This window comes from Sparus aurata, chromosome 9 (assembly GCF_900880675.1).
Source record: "Sparus aurata chromosome 9, fSpaAur1.1, whole genome shotgun sequence".
NCBI lineage: Eukaryota > Metazoa > Chordata > Actinopteri > Spariformes > Sparidae > Sparus > Sparus aurata.
Window position 1 is genome coordinate 10326953 of NC_044195.1, and position 19519 is coordinate 10346471.

The window sequence follows — 19519 nt, forward strand, 5'->3', positions numbered from 1 at the left end:
CTGCTTGCAGCTTCTCAGCCTGTCCTTGTCTGTGGGTTTTGCGTAATGGTTGTTTTTACATTCCAAACAGACTGATCTGATAAACCAAATTACATCACTTGTTTGTTTTTTTATTCTACGGATCACATTTAGAGGAATCACATGTCATGACATTTGTTCTTGCCAACTGGCAGAAGCTCCTTGAAATATTACCAGAAAATATTTCAGAGTTTTATGCAGTGAAGATCGAGATAGTGTACGGCGACGCAGCAGGTCCCACTGCAGTGTGTCAGTGTTGGAGGATGTGTTTTAATCACTTCAACAGCTGGAGAGTGCGTTTGCCCTCTGGGTGGAGTGCAGTGCTCCCGGCAACCTGGATGTACGAAAGCTCTGCAGCAAAGTATGTGCTTACATTTTTGAAAACAATGACTCATCATTATGGTGAAAGCTGGGAAAAAAGTCCCTATTCTTATTTACTCATCTCTTTTTACAGCATGGAGACTGAGATGAGTACAGAGGGTAATGTATTCAGAAGTAGAGAGGTAGGGGGGGAAAAAAAAAAATCAAAGCTCCAAAAATTGGTTGCACATGCTTCAGATTGTGTAACTGTTGCACTCAGAATGTGTTTCTAAATGAGGTGAATCTATTTGCATGATTTTACATCTATGGGTCGCTTTTATCAACATGCAAAATCTCCCTCTGACAGCTCCCTCACACACAGGGGGGCTGGACCAAAGCAGTTCAATCTGGAGGTGAACAAATCCTAACCCACTGACAATAACTGGCATGTTTACAAAGTTCTGCGTAACTACAGCAGTATGGTGCGTGAATAACAATGACAAATAGGCTTATGTGAACCATATGGCAACAATAAAGTATTCTGTTTTGAGGATGAGCCTGTGTGGGACAGTGTGATACAAAAAGCTCAAGTTACGGCAACCAGCTTGTCTTTGTTTTTCATTTCAGTTTCTTCCTCCAGCTGCCTGTTAATACTGAGCCTGACAGTGAAACAGTGATGTTATTTGTGTGACTAAACAACAGTTCTACCCGAGACAATCTGCAAGACGATGTTTTACACAGCAGGATGGAATGTGAGGCTCATCTCAAAATCTGCTGCACATATTTATGATAGAAGCCAGAGAAGACCATCTTTGTATTTCCGACAGTGAACGGGGGGCTGTCAGAGAACAAGGCTGGAGATACTCCAAGTGTTTTCTGTGTATCTAAAGCCTGATATATCTTAACCCTGTGTGTCATAGAGCTCCATTCTCATCCAAAAACACAACAATGAGTCACACTGTTCCTTCATTATCATGAGCAGTAGTTTATTTTGAGTTAAAGGGGGGCAACGATTGATTGGCCATTGATTGTTATCAGCCGATCATTGGTTAGTGGTCTCTGTGAAGGCCTATGGTGATGCAACGCTCGAGACGGACGGCCTCCCGTTGTCTCTCGGCCTGGGATGACAGAAAATGTGTTTGGGAGGAACGGACAATCGCTTAGCAAATGTCAAACTGAAGTGAGCGCTGACTACACCGGAATGCATCGTCTCATGCTGTCACCATAGTTACTAATACTGGCTGGCTACTCAGTATAAGTCCTGTCAAACATGTGAAGAACAAAACTTTTTAGTTTTGTTTTCAGCACATTTCTTTGGATTAAGCAAAATGAACATAGTCATGTATTAACTTAAATCAGATATTGGTCATCTGCAATCTACTCTGATCAGAGAGCCGTTATTTCAACCAAATGTGTATTAATCCGCAGTTAAAAATAGTCCACATAAAGTCCAAAATGTCCCCCTGTTTGCGTAAAAACTTCTAACAACAACAGTTACAAGCTGTGCTAAGAAAAATATTAAATATGAAAAATATTTTTTGACTGTATGACGAAATATATTACCAGAGGCTCTTAAAACTGACTACACACAGCAATGACTGTATTAGTGTAGAAAGGATAAGTTGAGTATTGTATAAGACAATCAAGTGAAAATTAGTTGGCGTGATTTCAATAATTATTAGATTATTTAGGTTATTCTTCAAAATGCCAAACATTCCCTGCGTTCAGTTTCTAAAATGTGGAATCTGACAAAGTATGCTGGAAAATGTATTCGTGCTCTCGGAACTTAAGATATTAATTTTCACTATTATATAACAGTACATAGATAAAAAAAAAAAAGATTATTAACATAATCATGAAATCAACCCCTGCTCTGTTTCCAACTTGCTGTGTTACTCACAGGGGGCGTAGAACATGATCAGTGCTGCAGGATGTTCCTCCAGGAAGCTGTCGAAGGACTCATCAGTCAGGTGGAAGACTGGAGAGTCAGACTCCGACCATGGGACCTCAGGGGTCTTCGGCTGGGGGGGCTGAGGGCTGAAATGGGAATGGGAGACAGCAAGGGCAACACAGGTGAGGGACAGTTTAAAAAGTGGACACAGTGCAGCTGGCGTGTAAACTGTATGGAGCAGAAATCAGACACAGCTGTAGTCCTTACTCCACCCAATGTTGCACGCACACACGGACGCACACGCACACAGTCAATTTAAAAAGACACAGACACGCAGAAACATTCCTTTTGCGCAATCTCTTCTCGTGATCACACTCTCTGGCCAGAGCCGATGTGCTGAAGCCGCATGAGACTGAATGTCTTTAAACAACACCTGAATTGTGCAACTGGGGTGCTGAGAAATGCTGCATCTGCTCCAGACACTTCTCTTTTATCCAGCATGTCATCTGTCGAATATACATCTCTCTGATGTATAAAAAGCTCAGGATCAGGGTTTATCGGGTGGTTGAAGCTACACTTTGGCTTTATCTGATGACATCTCTGGTTGCTTCTCTGCAACATAAGGAGCAGTTCTCTCCTGGCCTGCCTCTACGCAGCCATACCAATCGGCCTTACTCCGTTACTGTTACACTGTTGCAGGGACCAATCACCAAGGATTCTGACTGTTGCCTGTATTCTTTATCCACTTATTACCTTGAAACTAGACTCTAGAGTTATCGAGTCAGGGTTGGGATCAAGTAGATGTCAGGATGAGATGATATGCAACATACAAAAGCAAAGGACTCTACCATTTCAAAAGTGTGGCTCGATTCTGACCTCTGTTGCTCCTGTTGGCAAAAATAATAAAAGAGAAAGCAGCAGCATTCATTGCCGTAGGTGTAGAGTTCCCTGTCAGTGCAAATAGCAAAGGGCAGTAACTTACATGTCACTGTACATATTCCTACGTACCTACTTGAATTTTCTGTCTATTTATCTTGTTGTATATATTTTACTATTGCTGTATCTGTCGAAATATTATTAATATTATGAATATATTCATATTTATTGATTTGACAAACAAAGAGCTGCCATCTGTGTTTTGTTATTTTGAAACGATGACAATAAACATCTATTCAATTCTATTAGTTCAGCTGAAAAAGGTGAAACTGGGCGGGAAAAAAAAAAAAACAGAAAGCTGAACGTAAGAGGAACTTCATCAAATCTATGGAGGAGAAGTGGGGGTGATAAATGGAGGAGTAGAGATAAAGGATCTGAGGCAGAGAGCGCTACAAAAAGAGCACAATGGACACAACGTCTCAAAAATAGGAACGCAGCACATCAGACTATTCCGGAGAAACCTTTCAACACCATTAACAGCAAAAACCTTTCTCAGCTTTTCCTCATCTGCAGAATCTCCGGATGAAAAAAGGCTCTGACACGGCAAACTGCACATGTGATGAGGCTTGCAGAGGAGGCCGGTCTTCCACCTGTTCAAATGGACATCTGAATAATCTAAATGTAGTAGTTTAAGGTCAGTCCGTTCTTGTGTTAAGCTTTTTTTGTTTTAATGCCGGAGAGAAAGGGACAAAATCTAAAAGAAATTAAAAGTGTTTCACCACTGTTTATCCCTTTGTTAACTGAAATATGAGCTGCAATTACACTCAAAAGTTATCACCCATTTTAAATCATGGCAAACATTCTGTCAGCTTGATTCCCTGATTGTCAGCCTGGCAACCACTTCTAAATTATACTGCTGGGCACTGAATCAGCAGTGTAGTAAAAGCTTAGGACTGGGGAGGGAGTTGTTGCCTCTGGGCCATAGAGTGGAGCTGGAATACATCCTCTGCCTGTCTCGCTCCGTTTCCTGTGATAGCTGTGAAAGCCCTGCTCTGTGCCCTCTGGATGCAGCCCTGTGGACAGTCATGGCTTTCCTGCCAGACCCTCAACCGCGAGAAGGGGGACGGAGGTGAGAAGCAGCCAGGAGAGCCAGTCTGTGACGGGAGACGGGGGTTACGGGCAGAGAGAGCCTGAGCCAAGGTGAAAAGAAAAATGAGACAAGAACGGAGCAGGTGTAGATTGATGATACCGTGGCAAGGTGAGTCAGGGTGAGGAAAGAAGAGGTGTGATGAAGACCACAGCAGAAAGGAAAAAGGGGATGCCAGACACTGAAGGTGAGAGGTAGAAGCAGTCTAATGATTGTAGCAGACCGAAGGCAGAATGCAGTTTGGCTCCGTTCTGTAGTTTTATTAGCTAAAACAGCTTTGGACACAAAAATCCTGAAGCCTGCACTTTAGAAAGTATGAATGCATCTACAGTGATTGATTAGGACCATACTCACTTCCTCATCCAGTCTGCGATATCCTTGGCTGTGGCTCCGTAGTTCTCATAGTGGTGAAGGAACTTCCCTTTTCTGAAAGACAACAGAGAACAAGATGATCTCTAAACCCTCTGTCAGATCGGTCCTGTTCAAACCACTGCCAGTGTCATTCCTGTCATTTGTCACAAAACAATCCTTTTTTGTAAAACCTCCCGTATTGGTTGTATTTTTACACCATCATTTTTATTTATTTTTTTATCTAAAGGAAGACCTAACCAAAAATCTGTTGCCTGAGAATTACACTCACAGAAGTTTGTCTTGATTTCAAATCAAACTCAAACTCTCAGCATTAAAAACATGCCACAACCTTAGAAATTCCTTAAACCACTTCTGGAGCACATACACATGATCCACATGTTCATATGTGACATGACTTCCAGCTCAGATTTGGAGGCAACATTGGAGCAAGAGAACAGCACGTAGAATGATCAATTGTTCCAAACATAAGGACCAGCAGCAGAGGAGAGGATAATGTCAATGGAGCGGTTCCTGAGGAGTCGCAGTTGGAGTTGGGGCTTGGACACCCGACCACTTTTGATTAAGATCAATCTCGAGCAGGGGTCTGCAACCTGTGGCTCTTTTGCTCCTCTGCAGTGGCTCCCTGTGTCTTTGACATTTTACATGGATATTAATATTTTATTTTTACCATCATCACTGTTTTAGGCCTACAGTGATTCTTACATTGTACGACAGTCAAAACGCGCAGCCTACACGCAAAGTCTGTCGATCTCCGAATGTGATGTTACATGGAGGACAGTTAAGGTGGACCGCTTCTAAAGCTTAATTCCATATAAATGCACGGATAATTCATTGTTTTGTAGTTAGCGCAAAACAATATTGACCTTGAAGTTGAAAAAGGAGCCTCATATAACAAACGATACTAAAATAAAAAGCCGGAAAAGTCGTGTGAGAAATCGCGTGGATAGTTGTTGCCGGAAGACAGTAGTTCCACCTTAACCCCACTCAAAGATACGTCACATTCTGAGATCGATACTTCTCGGCTGTCATGACGACTGGTAGCGGAACAAGCTACTGCTAAGGTGAGTTGTTAGAAAAACTTTCTTTTTAGTAAACTCTGTGTACACAAACAATGTTCTCAATGCTCATGTTCATGTGTAGAGACCCTGGTGATACTACGAGCAAAGTTTCATGTTAGGTCGAGCCTTCTTGGTGTTTTAAAAATACATTTTGATGCTAGAGTAAGAGTGCCTGTAGCACTCCATTGAAAATGTGATACTTGATAGGTTTGATACCTGGCATTGAAGAAACCAAGTGATCCATGTTATGTGTCATGGACAAAAGAATCCTGAACAAAACTAAAGGAAATTATGACATAACAGAGTTTGTCAGACCTTCAGAAACAGAAAAAAGATTGTTTTATGAGAGCTGACAAAAGGCTCGGAGGAAAAGTTCAGCATTGATTGATAGTCTTTCCTCTGTCTTGAGAGCTTAAAAGTGCATATAGGAAATGCCAGTGACCCATGGCCATGCATTTGAAATGAGCTGAAAGCATCTCCTCAGCTCCACAGTCTGAAAAGATTCAAAACGTAAGCAGATTTTTCCCATAGGAATAACTTTATCTGCTCTGTAACTAAATGAAAGCTGGAAAGCGAATGCGGTGGCTCAGCCCATTGCCGACGGATCAGTGTCAATAATAACTGGCTCTGGGCAGCGTCACCCTGCGAACACAGAGGGTGGTGACGAACGCAGTTACAGCTCCCGAGATACAGAGCGGACACTGTTAAAAGGTGATACACGATCACACACACTGGATTTGGAGCTTAAAACGTGCATTTCAAGTGAACTGGCTACCGTGGAAGAGGGCGGCTGCTTGGAATTCAATCAGTGAGATTTATGACCAACTCTGTATTCGCTTGCTTTATCTCTGCGGCTGTAAAATAAGACGGGGAACCTTGTAAAATCAAGTTGAGGAAATGTGAAGTAAATGTCATTTGTCCCCACAGTTTCTGGTGTTTTTCTTGGTTGGAGGACAAAACGAGGACAAAGAAGCAAAGAAATAGTTTCACTTTTGTTATTTGTTAAATTGATACAAAGTTGAGGTGTGCTGTTGTGTTGGGGAGTAAGCTCTCTTAATCTGCAGGACAGGAAAAGGTAAGACCTTGAGCGCAGTTACAGCGGGTGCAACGGCGAGATAACTACAGTGGCGTTGATGCCGATTTACCCTACAGTGATTAGCTGCTGTTTATCAGTGAGGGGCTCATTACTGAAGCCAATGGGCTTGGATGGTCGTTAGCTAGCCCTGCGCTGACACTAATGTGCTCCCAGCTAACGGACTGGCTCAGACTCAGCTACACATGAGTGAATGGGCGTGTGCGTGCGCCTACACAAACACTTACTTACAAAAAAGTGCAAGCACACACACACACTGACTAACCACAGAGGCACTTAATCAGTCCCGGTCTAATTAAAAGGCCAGACTGGAATGAGAGAGTGTTGAATGTGGAAATGGGGATGATAAAGTTAGTGCCGCAGAAATAAGAAGCAGAAAACAAAGCCGGAGCAACAAAGCAGCAGCGTACAGTTAACTACACTGTAAATATAAGGACAGGGCAGGGCTGCTCTGCCTGGGGGGGTCTGCATTTACAAACACTATCGGTCACACTCGGAGCCCCTGCTGTTAATGTGGCTACAAATTTGAGTATGTGTGTATATGAGCCGGTAAGCATATTTAGACACTAAGGCTGAACAGTTACCTGAAATGATCAGATTACCAGCAGCTGAGTTTCCCCTGCAACTAAAAAGAAACGCAGAGGCCAAGTGCTACATCAACGTCACATGTGGCCTTAAGGTGTTCTTGAAGATGAGAAAACTTTAGGACCGTATATTAAAAGCCTCTACTTAGTCTGGCCTATTAATAATTAAAAACGCTGACTCGTTTTGAGTCTTCAGGCAGACAACAGCGCCACATGAGAGCAGCCCCTCTGATCTACTCGATGAGGCAGCTGCGTTTGCACAGTGTGGTTCCCGAAGCAGAAGTTCTTGGTTAAAAACAGTAAACTTTGTTCTGCTCTAGCCACAACTCCATGGCCAAACAAAAGCAAATGATCGTTGCAACAAAATATGGAATCAACACTGCCGTGATAACTTCCATCGGTTGTAAACTGTAGAGTGGTAATATTAAGCACTGTGCAGTGTTGCTGTCCAATGAGCCTTTAACCCCACCAACTGACCAAGACTCCAAAGCCTTGAGATATTCAAAGCAGCAGACCTCACATTTAGGAAGTTGCAACAAGAAATATGTGATATATTTGTTTGAAATCTGATTTCAATGTTTCAATTTGTTTTCGTGCATCAAGTAATCAATGACTCAACCAATCATATCAGCTCTATTTCAACGCCAAACACAGTTTTTGTTCTTGCAAATGTTTCTCGTTCTCGGGTCACTCTTAGAAAAGAGATCTTAATCTAAATCAGACTGCCTGATTAAATAAAGATTACATTAAAAATTGTAATCTGTCCCTGACAGTGACCCTCAGCTGCACCCTGCAACACTGACAATCCCAGCCTCTTACTGCGAGTTTACTTTTTCAAAGGGAATACAAGAAGATCCCAGAGAATGTCAGAAACTTTTTCCTTTTCACCTGGTAGATGCAACTTCTGAATCTCGGGGACCAGCACTGCAAGCTGTGAGTCTGTCACCATCACTTCTGTGGGTGCTTAAGAGATCTGGACTGGACTTCTGTTTGAAGTGGCCCTACTCTGATGTTCTGAGCCTTGCAAGCGAGGGCTGGCCTAAAGTGAGACAGATGACAGGACTTGACTCACTCAAAGTAGCAGAAGGTCGGGTAGCCTTTGACGTTGTACTCCTGCTTGAGGCCGTCAAACTCGGCTGGGTGCACGTTCATCCCTGCCAGTACCTTAAAAGAAAAACAAAGAGGAAAATGAGGTGAGGGTTGTTTTGGAGTGGAGGAAAAGTGAAGGCAGGGAGACAAGAAAGAGAAAGGACATGAAACATCACAACAGGTCCGTCATCATCAGAGGACTCCAAAATAAAAAAAGATGGATTACTTCAAGTATGAAAAGTGACAGCACTGAGAAACAACATGAGGTTAATGAATGTTGATGAGCGGGCTGTAATGAAACACACACACCAAGCTTTTTTTATTGACATTTTAATTTAAGGCGTAACTGCTCTCCCTAATTCTGCTAGCTCCCTCCTTCCCAGCAGAGGACTGCACAAGACATCCACTGTAGGAGCGAGGCCTTGTGGCAGCAGTGTGAGATGTGGGGTTATACCACAGTATAGCAGAGTGACTGACAGACTGACCACTGCTCAGCGTAGCAGCAACAGCTACACAGAGCTGTTAACATGCTGACATTCAGCATTCAACATTTCAGATTGACAAGTATCTTAGCGTGCGAATGTAAGCCTGTTAAAATGCTCATAGTGAGTTTTTAACATGTAGGATGTTACTTTGGTGACATGCCGAGATTAGTTTGCTCATGTGTTCAATATCAAATGAATGCATTTTATGTATCACGGTGTAGTGTTCGGGCAGGAAGGAACTTTTGAGCTCTCTGTGTTGCTCCATCTAAAACCTAGAAATGACCAAGCTCATCCATCCAACAAGCTGAATTATTTTTCTCTTGACAAAAACCTTAGACTATGAGTAATATTCATATCTTTTAATCTTTTACCAGCCAAAAATAATGATTTTCTGCAACAGGAGGAAACACCTCTGCATCATTTATTTGCTCTACTGTCCTGTGATACAAGGGAATATTGTATTTTTTCAGTAAGGTTGTGTAGGTGGTCTGTCAGTCCTAAAATAATACCATGTGGAAGAGATGGATTCAGGTACAGTAACACCTGGAAAAAATAACTACACAATTGCTTGAAGTTGAATGATATTAATATGAATGTAGGGCAACAATGTTTTTTTTTGACTGTAAGTCAGTGTTTCCAAAAGCCGAAGATGACGCACTCAAATGTCTTGTTTTCTCCACAACTCAAAAATATTACGTTTACTGTTGCAGAAGAGTGAAGAAACTAAATAATAATAATTTTTAAGAAGTTTGATTGACAGACTTTTGACTTCTCTTCTTAAAATATTGCGTATACTGATTTAACTGTTGCAGTTCTGAAAGGGTGACAATATTCCTCCATACAAACATAAATCTATCTTTGAAATAAAAATCAAACAGCTTCAACTTCCCAGGTTCCCTGTGAGGAAGTGTTGTACAACACACTGTTCATGACAAAAATAGCTTGAAGAACATCCATGAGTCACACCAGCTCTCTATGCCTTCTCCACCTTTTTCAAGTTGGCAGTGTTCTTCAACAATCCCTGTTATGTAGTAGGCTAGGCTTCAAAAATGGAACAGAGATAAAAACTGAATAAACCTTAACTACAACAGTGACACAATCAAAACAACTCCCACATTGATATGTGATTTTTTTCATCCTGACGAGATGCAACACTTCCCATGTCCATGACACAGAGACGAGGAACGTGTTGTACAAGTTGGCTGACCACCAATTCACTATTCAAACCTTTCACTTCTCAGCACCACTGTATGTCTCATTCTCAGACAGACCTACTCCCAAAAACGTGCAGTTAATTATCTTTTCTCTCAGCTCCTGCTTTGTGAGAGGCAATCACATTGTGTTTGTCGACTTGACTGTCTCCTGGGGCAGCTTGCCTCTCTCTGCTCTCATTGTACAGAACGTTCTTCCCAGGATTCTCCTTCTGCTGGTGCTTGAGGAGGAGCATTTATGAACACAAAGCAATTGTTTCCCTAGCTGATCATATAAGCCTCTGGTTGCTTTTGAGCATGCATCTCTCTAGTGCAGTTTAAAAACAATACAACAGCTGGGAACAGAGCACGCCCCCATCTATGGTGCAAAAGTTGCTGAGGTGCTGTACTGAGAGGTTTTGCTGGAAAGCCAACTAAGGAAAAGCTTTCATTTAGGCCACACTGACAGACTGTACTCCAGCAGATTGCCGAGCTAACCATCCAGACATTCACTGCTGACACATCTCATCTAATCTAATCTGCAAACATCACAGAGGACGACAACTGCAGATCAGACTGGTGATGCAATAAGACAGTGGACTGAGTGTGCGGTAGGGCCAGGTTTAGCAGACTTACATATTTCCCCTTGGTCTCTGTGGCCGCTTGCTGAAAGATGGGCTGCATTCTCTTACAAACGCCGCACCCTGCAAACGAAATACAACACGGAACAACAGAAGTTATTACAGAGGACTCAATAGGAACCATCACTCTGACCGCGTCGATACAACTGTCAAAAGATTTCCCATCGTCTGCCAGGGGAATTGTTGTTTTTTTTTTGTCAATAGCAGCTGGCAGTGTGCTCTCTGCTGGGACAGATATGATGTATTGAAAACCAGTGACCATAAAAATGGGCTCAACATATGGAAATATTCATGTTAAGGATTTACTACTGAGCAACAACAGGGAAAACAGACAATACATTATTGGTTATTTCATTTTGTTAAGTCAGAGAGTAGACTTAGCTTAATTAAACTGGTGTTGAAATGATCAGCTGGTTAATCATTTATCCAATCTATAGAATAAAACTGTCTAAAAATGTTCAAACTGAATTACTGTTTCTGCCATTTATATAGGAAAGATGCCAAACACTGTCTCCAGTTATACATTTGTCTGGTTGAGATGTCTCTTTTTGTTTTATACTGTTGCATATTTTTAAGACTGTTGGTTGAACAAAATAAGCATTTTGAAAATGTTATGCAGTTTTGAACAATATTTAGATATTTTTACAGGCAAATCAAATACATCAAATATTAATTTAGGGATTATTCTGTAATGATAGTTTTGTTTAAAAAGTACCCAAAAGTTAGGTTATCATGTTAAAATCTTGAGTAATTACTTAAAATCTCAAACACACAAACAGTATTTGAGTAAAAGTCTAAGTATCTGAATTTAAACATACTTAACTATCAAAAAAACATGATTGATCAATGATTAATACATTATTATCTTTTGAAAGAGATGCCAACACATTGTTTATATTACAATATATAAAAGATATATATTTTGCATTTATGCAACAAAAAGGTTCCAATATAATTGAATTATTCCCCACAACAGGGTCTTACTCAAACCTTTAGCATCAGTAAAGAGTCATGTAGGAGTTTACACCTACTACCTAATAATGAAAAAACTTGAACATCTGATCTTTCATTTGGGTAGAAAGCACAAAACCTTACACCATTATTTTAGCCTTCTTTTCCCTTTACTGTAACTGAAGTGAAGTTATCTTTGTGCCCGGAGGATTTTATCGTTAATCATACAGCATTTTGAGTCCTCAAAAACATGCCATAAATATTAATCTAAATTACTTCTGTTAGGATTTTTATCCACATCACTTATAAAGTCATCAAGACTGCCAAAAAAACGACTATTAAAATCCCTATACACATAAACCGCATCCAATTCAGACAGGCCAGATGTCTGAGCTGTTAAATGTCCAAAAGAGCTCGATCTCTAAATTCCTCTGGAGGTAAATTGCAGGAACCAATAACAAAAAAATACCCCCAAGACCTACTCTTCAAACTAAAAGTACTAATATCACATCCACTGAATTGTCCTTTACTTTTACTTAATAAGCCTCTAACAGTTTGCCTCTGACCAGAAAACCCACTCCCAAAGATCCTTGAGCAAGAGGCTCTACTGATTATCAGCCTGGCTGATTATTAGATCTGATTCAGAACATTTTTCTGATTATCAGAATCAGTGTTATTTTGTCCTCTAAAGGAGCACTCCGTGAGAAATGTTAAAGAGAAGAGAAAGATTTTAAAATTTCTCAGTTTGAATCCAAAACTGCAGAGTGCCTCTTTAACTTATTGCTGACGAAATAAAATAATAAAACCATATTCTACTCTAGCTCTGACGGAACATGCCTCTTCATGCGTCACGATAACAAATAAATGTAGCGGAGTTGACATAAAAGTAGCAGAACATGGAAATACTCAAGTAAAGTACATGTATCTCAAAAGTGTACTAGAGTAAAATTACTTTGTTACATTCCATCACTGTTTTTTGTCCTGTTCCTATTCTATAACAACTGTACAACCTGTATCTAAGTGTTTATCAGGTTATTAATGTAGAAGCAAATACTCACGGTATTGATGATGACAGTGTTGTGTTACCAAGTATGCCCTAGAGTATTGATTAAGTCCACCTACTGCATTTCCCCTCTTAAAATGAGGCATCTTATACAGTATGGTACATTTTTCACTTTTTGTGGACAAGCTGCTGTCAGTTTCTGCTGGCACACTGTCTTCCAGTCACATTACATTGTAATGAGAGCACTACTTGTCCCAGTTCCTGTGAACTACTGAACACTGGGATAATGAAAGGACTCACAGGGAGCATAGAACATCATGAGGATGGGCCTCTCCTCCTTCTTCAGCAGCTTCCTGAAGTCCTTAAAGAGCAAGAAGGGGGGGGGGGGGGTTAGATGGTTAAGAAGCTTTATCATTTATAGACAAAAGATATGCATAGCACATGAAATAACTGAAGGTGTAAGAGCTAAATTTGTCCAAGAATAAGAGCAGTATTGTTGACTGAAGCTGAAAGTCAGCAATCACATACAACATCTTGATCCCTCTGACAGCTTGCTCCTGGGGAGTATCTCTCCGTTTAGCATACGGAGCTTTAAAATAACTAAGCACGCCTCCACTTTGCTTTTTCAGCAGTTTGTTAGACTGTGTATATAACACAGTAACCACTTCAGCAAAGACAGAAAAAAAGGGCTTTATTCTTTTGGACACCATCAGATCAGGCCCCATACCAGCTTCTCTCACTAACCATCACCTCCATGAGCTCAGCTACTGTGCTTCCTAAAAAAAAAAAAACATATTCAGCAAAATCTTTTGACACCTTCAACAAGCCTTCAGGCAGCGGACTAGCAGGTGAGAACAGACAGGACAGCTCATTAAATCAAAGGTCTTTCAAAGTGCTGTATGTACCTACAGAGTCTCAGGATGTTAGGTCGTGGGTGGATGTGATGGGGGCTTTTTAACAAGACTGCCATCTGACCTGGCCGGATGGGAACTGTCTGGGGATGTTTTTTAAGGCTGTGCTATAGACTGGGCTGTTTTGCTAGACTCCATACACAAGGCTGGGCAGCACTCTGATGATGATTACTTTTATATGTGGAGTTCAGTGTTGCAGAAGTGGACATGCTGCGGTGTCAACTTCAAAAGCTGATCAAACCCTCAACAGAGGAGGAGAGGTGGTCCGTGCATCATCTTAACTGCTTCCTCGCTGTCACACCAACTGTATGTCCACATGGATGTCTTTAATCAAAAGTTAAGGCTTCTTTATCCAAAGCTCACAAGGTTGTTGAGGTCACTACTTACTTTTTCTGTCTCTATGTGGACAACATCTTTTGCCTCGGGGTTCTCCTCCCACAGTGGGGGTCCTGACGGGTCTTTTAAAAATGCTACCATGGACTGAAAAAAGGAAAAAAAAGATTAGAGTTATGAATCAGTGAGTCTGAACAAAGGCAACACTTAGATCATCCAATAACTTGTCGCAGGCACAAAATTATCCTGTAAACAACAGAGTGACTGGTGATGATTTATTGGAGAGTCATACCTAAATTTAGTGCCAATAACGCTGTAGGCAGTGCCAGGTGGAAGCTCATATACACCAACATGTTCGTGCATCCAAGAGGTGTAAAAGCTATTTCAATACCTTTAAGTGTCTGGTAATGGGCTTGGTAAAGCGCCCTGTAAATATAATGAACCGTATGTCTGCGAAGGCAACAGCAGGAAGTATTTCATTCAGCCGTGCTATAACAATGACAGCGTGGACATGGGTGGAATATTTAATCATTGTGATGTTATTTTCAGCATTACTTGGTAATGGTTTAAACTGAAACTTTTGGTGTTTTATTGTCTCAGAGGCTCTTCCATCTGTCAGGGAATGAAATGTGAGCCAGCAGAATAATAAAATTAAAAACAAAACAGCAATAACTCCCAGATTTCCTTTTGATGGGTTCCTCATTCATTCAAATGAAACCAATAGAAGAAGTCAGTTCTACATATTTCGGAGAATCTTAAATAGAGCTGAGCAGTTTATCATTTTAATATCCAAACAACAATTTGATTTTCCAAAATGTCAAAACGGAAGACCTGCGATTTTGTACCTGGTTGTGAAAGAGGGGGACATTTTAGATGGTGACCATCAATTTCTCAGGCTCGAAGAAGTGCAGCCAGCAAATCTAACAAGCTGCAGTTACTCACAGTCAGTTTGCCAATCTACATAATGAAACATGGCTGCTGTGTGGTTCATATGCTCTATGAATATTGGTGTCTGCACTATTTATGCTCAGTCAAACATGGTTTGCCTATTTACAGATTCAGCAGTTACAGAGCAACATTATCATACATTTGGAGTGATGTGTTTTGCCATCTAATGAATCCAAGTCCGCTATTTACTCTCTCTTAGCTCAGTTTTTGGTCTTTATACCATTATACTCATGTAGGAACAAGATACAATTTCGCTCGGTGGAAAACTCATGTAGATGTGGAGATCAATTTAAAGAAAGCCATTTTTAACAAATAAAACCTAAAAAAAAAATATCTAATTCGATGTCTTTCCAAGACACCCCAGGCCCAATTCCCTCAAACCCAAGGACCAAACATGTAATAGCTTGAGACATGGATTAGGGTTAATTACTGTTCAACACTGCTGCAGGCTTTACAGAAGCTCACAGATTACAATCAAAAAAGAGGTTTGAACGTATGTCTTGAATGTGCTGCTGTGTTACAAGTGATGGAAGAAAACTGCATCAGACAGCTGAACGCAGCATATTTACTAACAAAATATATCAAAAGAACTTTACACAAAATATATAAATTCAAGCACTTAATTTTTCTGGCATATTAACAAACTTTCCATGACGTGAAGTTGCTCTTGTCAAACTACAAAAAAAACCCCATAATAATAAATAATAATAATAACAAATTAAATGACAAACATATAACATGTTGCTGCACTCGAGCTGACAGTTCATGTGAAGAATACAGAATTTCAGCTGCACACTCACTTTGAAGGTAGCCGGCCTGTTGTACTCCGTGTGGAACGTCCCATCTCTGCAAGACACACCAGGCACAGTGCTCACAACACCAGGAGTAAATTGTGAACAACATGCTTCTTAAGCTGCGGACAGAGCATTACTCTCCATAAAGCACTGAGGTGTGGAAGTGTCTGACAGCCAGCTGAGTTTCTGGTTACTCACTTGTAATGCAACAGCTCAGCTCCTCCGCGTTTGGAGCTCGGGTCCACCTTCACTTTCTTACAGAGCTTACGACCCTCTGAATCTCTGATGTAAAGAGATGGAAAATAAAAGTATAAAAAGTTACGTTTTGGTTATTTGTGAGATTCTACAAAAATAAAATAAAAAAGATGCAATGATTAAATTGGACAAAATGTATAAAGTAAATCACTTGGCTTGATAAAACACTTGAATGTTATCCATCACTTCAAAGAGGTTCAAACAGCCCTCTAATCAAAGAGCCCCGTAATCAAAATTTTATGCACAGACAAATCTGAACTTCACAGACTTTGTAATCATCAATTTGCTATTGGAATGATTCATCATAGAAAACTAAGTTTTTCCTTTCCTTCCAACAAAACAGCTTTGTAAAAACTCTCCTTGGTGAAACTCCTGGTGTGTCGACAATTTTCACACATCTCAGAATCTCTTCATATAAAGCATTATTTTCTTGTTTAAATACTTATATCCATTATTACCGTTCTGTTCAGTAATTACTTGTTTGATTACCTGTACTGCCACCATTATTCACCATTTGTATAATGTACTATTATCTTCCGATTAAGAATGTGCTTTGCCTACATGTTTTTCGGTCACAATGTGTTTACAATAAAGCCTCAGCGAACTGAACTCTGAAAAAAGAAGAGAAGACGCTGCATGAAGACGTAACTGCATTAACATTTCATCAGATCAATCTAATTACATGTACAGGGTTATAAAACAAGGCTCCCCGCTTGATTTATCAGTTCCAGTAATCACACACAAATATTTGCTATGCTGATTACAACCTGCACTGTACAGCAAGTCAGCATACACAAATTATGTAAAATATTACAACATATAGGGGCTTATTTCTGTAATTGAAAAAAAAGCCGTAGTTGGAAAGGAAATAAATATGCATCGAGCCACCTACGCATACTTCACACTTGCTACAGTGGAGCATTATCAGCGGAATGAAGCACTCTTCCCCTTCTGTAATAACGTGAAATGAAAATATGCATTCATTTAGAGGCAGGGAGATGAGAGAGATCTTTGCTGGAGAGAAGGTCTGATGCTAACATATTCAAAGAGGGGGAATTCAATTATGGCTCCAAGAACCACAGTGAGCTGAATATTCTGTATGTTCAGTGTAGTTCTAAATCTGTGTGTGAGGGTACTGATCCACAGTATTGCAGGTAATGACTGTGTGCTTAGAGCCACATTCTGCTGACTCATGAAGGCAGATGGCACCAGTCGGGGCACACCAGGAGCAGATGTGACCTTGACATGTATCTGGAGATGACGCGCAGTCATCCGATTCAAGACCAGTCTGCTGCTTCCGACTCCTTGAAACATTGCCACAAGTCTGCCTCAAAGTCAAGTAAAGTCTAAACATTAAAAGGTAAACTACGGACCCTGGTAGAAATTCTCTCAAAAAGATTTTTGCTGGTAGTTTCAAGACTAAGATCAATTTAGTAACCATTTTACAACCTGACTGCACAAAAAATTTATAGCTGTAGCATTTATGAAACTTATAAAAGCAAAATGATATAAACGGATGCTTTATAAATCATTAAAAGGTAGGTGCTAAGGTAGCTGCTCTGTAGTCTGGTGGTCTGGAAGACACTTCTCTATCTTTTCCAAGGGTGAAGGAGCAGGGTGAACAGACTGAGGCTGGAGTAGCTGATACCTCTTAGTATCCTAACCTCTCCGATATGCCATGTGCTACAACCTTGCATAACTTTGTTTAGATAGTTGCTTAAGTGAAACCAATCTTGATGAAAGTCAGACTTGCACACTCACAGCTGAACACAATACAGAGACAACAATGCAACAATTTCCTGCTTTTATCCATTTTATAGGATTGTAAATTAAGTAAAACAATCGGACTGAAGACATCACCTTGGATTCTGCGTAAATGTGATGGGATGTGACTTTTCACCATTTCTATTTTTCTTTCATTAATATGAAACAATATAGATTATCAACAATAAAAGTAACCATAAGTTGCTGCACAGCATAGTGATCACAATCTACCCACACCTCAGATCTGGTACTGTTGTACATTCATATTTACATGACATACTTAACCATAAAACAAACCTATATTATTTATATTTGTTTTACAACAACAACAAAAAATAATAACTCGGCATCATAACTCCACTCATCTCTGGATAGGTTGTCAGTGAATATCTAATGTAGCAGGAATGTTGGATCTCAATATTCATGGCCCCAATAGATCATGAGCCAAAGAACTTAGCTCAAATGCACTTCTGAGTTGAAGCACCAATAACAACAGCTTTAGAGAGGTGTTGGACCACCACAAAGTCATTGTCTTCTTTGTAACTGATCACAGCTCTGCCTGGGTTTCTTACTGACATTCATACAGTTTTTTAAATGAAACTGCTAATATCAGTTATTTAAAAATACCTTGACAGTTAAAGTACCCAGAGCAAATGTACAAAGGATCTCAAAAGTAGCACTGATGGCGCTGACATGATATTCCACTCGGTTTTGTTAACTGCCACTCTTTGGAGGAATGTGAATGGGCCCCACACCTGGGTATGGACCCGTAGAACAATGGGTATGGTCCTCTTACTCATTTGGTCACACATACACAGTTAATGTGACTCAGAGAAAAAGACTGCATGTCATCATGTTCCAAATTGTAGTTTCTGTGACGCAACCAATGAAAAAGCAGTGCTCTTTAATATCAGAACAAACAGAAGCCTGGAGAAGTGAGAATGACTCACTGGCTAATGCTCAGTACAGAAAGAACAAAGGCCAGGAAAGACAAGTCATCAGAGGCCCGTCCACCGGAAGAGCACAAATGCTGTGTTTTCGTCTCTTGGGGAATATTGGTTGGTGCATCAGCGCCAAAGCTCTGATGCTGCTGCGAGCAAGAGGTCTTTGGCTGTGAAGTATGATGGTATAAGTGGAGGCTGAGTGGAGGAGAGGGCTGATGAGAAGTTATAAGGTGCTGACAAACAGATGTGGTGAGAAGATCAACTATAAGTGTGCATTAGATGCCAAGAAAAACTATTGTAATCGTGTATTGTTAACATTAAGACTGTTCAGAGGAGGCAATGAAATCCTGGTAGAGAACGCATTACTCATCACAAAAGTAGAAGAAAAGGTCTGCACTCACTGACCTGGTCCATGTTAACCAATCTTTCCATGAGCAAACTTCATTAGTAAAGAAATTAATAACATTAATTATTAAAGTAGAACCCAAATAATCAATTCTTTTAACCTCCATCATTTTTTGACCTTGATTTGGAGTGCAATAACTTTTGTTTTAACCTTAAAATAAAGTCATACATAACATGGCTGAACTGTTGCTTTGTTTAGAGCCTGTTGTTGATTGAATGATCAAGTGACCTGTCCCGTCCCTGAAACAATGCCCCATGCTCCCAGAACTCAGAAATCACTTGATTATTGTAACCGTTTGAAATGTTCGTCAAACCTATGTGTTTAAGTTTAATTAAACCAGAACTGAAGCACACTGAAGACGTTTGAAGCCTTTGTGTGCTCTTTCTGATGCCTTTTCCAACACTAGAATCTCAGTGTCACTCAGCACAACGCTTACCTCTACCTAGGCCAAACAGTCCCATTTAAT

General features: G+C 40.4%; 1 protein-coding gene across 1 annotated transcript in view; it reads right to left on the bottom strand.

Moving 5' to 3' along the window:
* Nucleotides 1-19519, bottom strand: part of pdia5 (protein disulfide isomerase family A, member 5) — a 67565-nt gene that overhangs the window by 24045 nt on the left and 24001 nt on the right. The window contains exons 4-11 of the mRNA XM_030429000.1: nucleotides 15883-15966; nucleotides 15691-15736; nucleotides 13997-14089; nucleotides 12999-13059; nucleotides 10740-10807; nucleotides 8412-8503; nucleotides 4587-4658; nucleotides 2219-2355 (exon numbers count right to left, since the gene is read on the bottom strand). Of these exons, the coding sequence (XP_030284860.1) occupies nucleotides 2219-2355; nucleotides 4587-4658; nucleotides 8412-8503; nucleotides 10740-10807; nucleotides 12999-13059; nucleotides 13997-14089; nucleotides 15691-15736; nucleotides 15883-15966 (653 nt within the window). The remainder of the gene's footprint in view (nucleotides 1-2218; nucleotides 2356-4586; nucleotides 4659-8411; nucleotides 8504-10739; nucleotides 10808-12998; nucleotides 13060-13996; nucleotides 14090-15690; nucleotides 15737-15882; nucleotides 15967-19519) is intronic.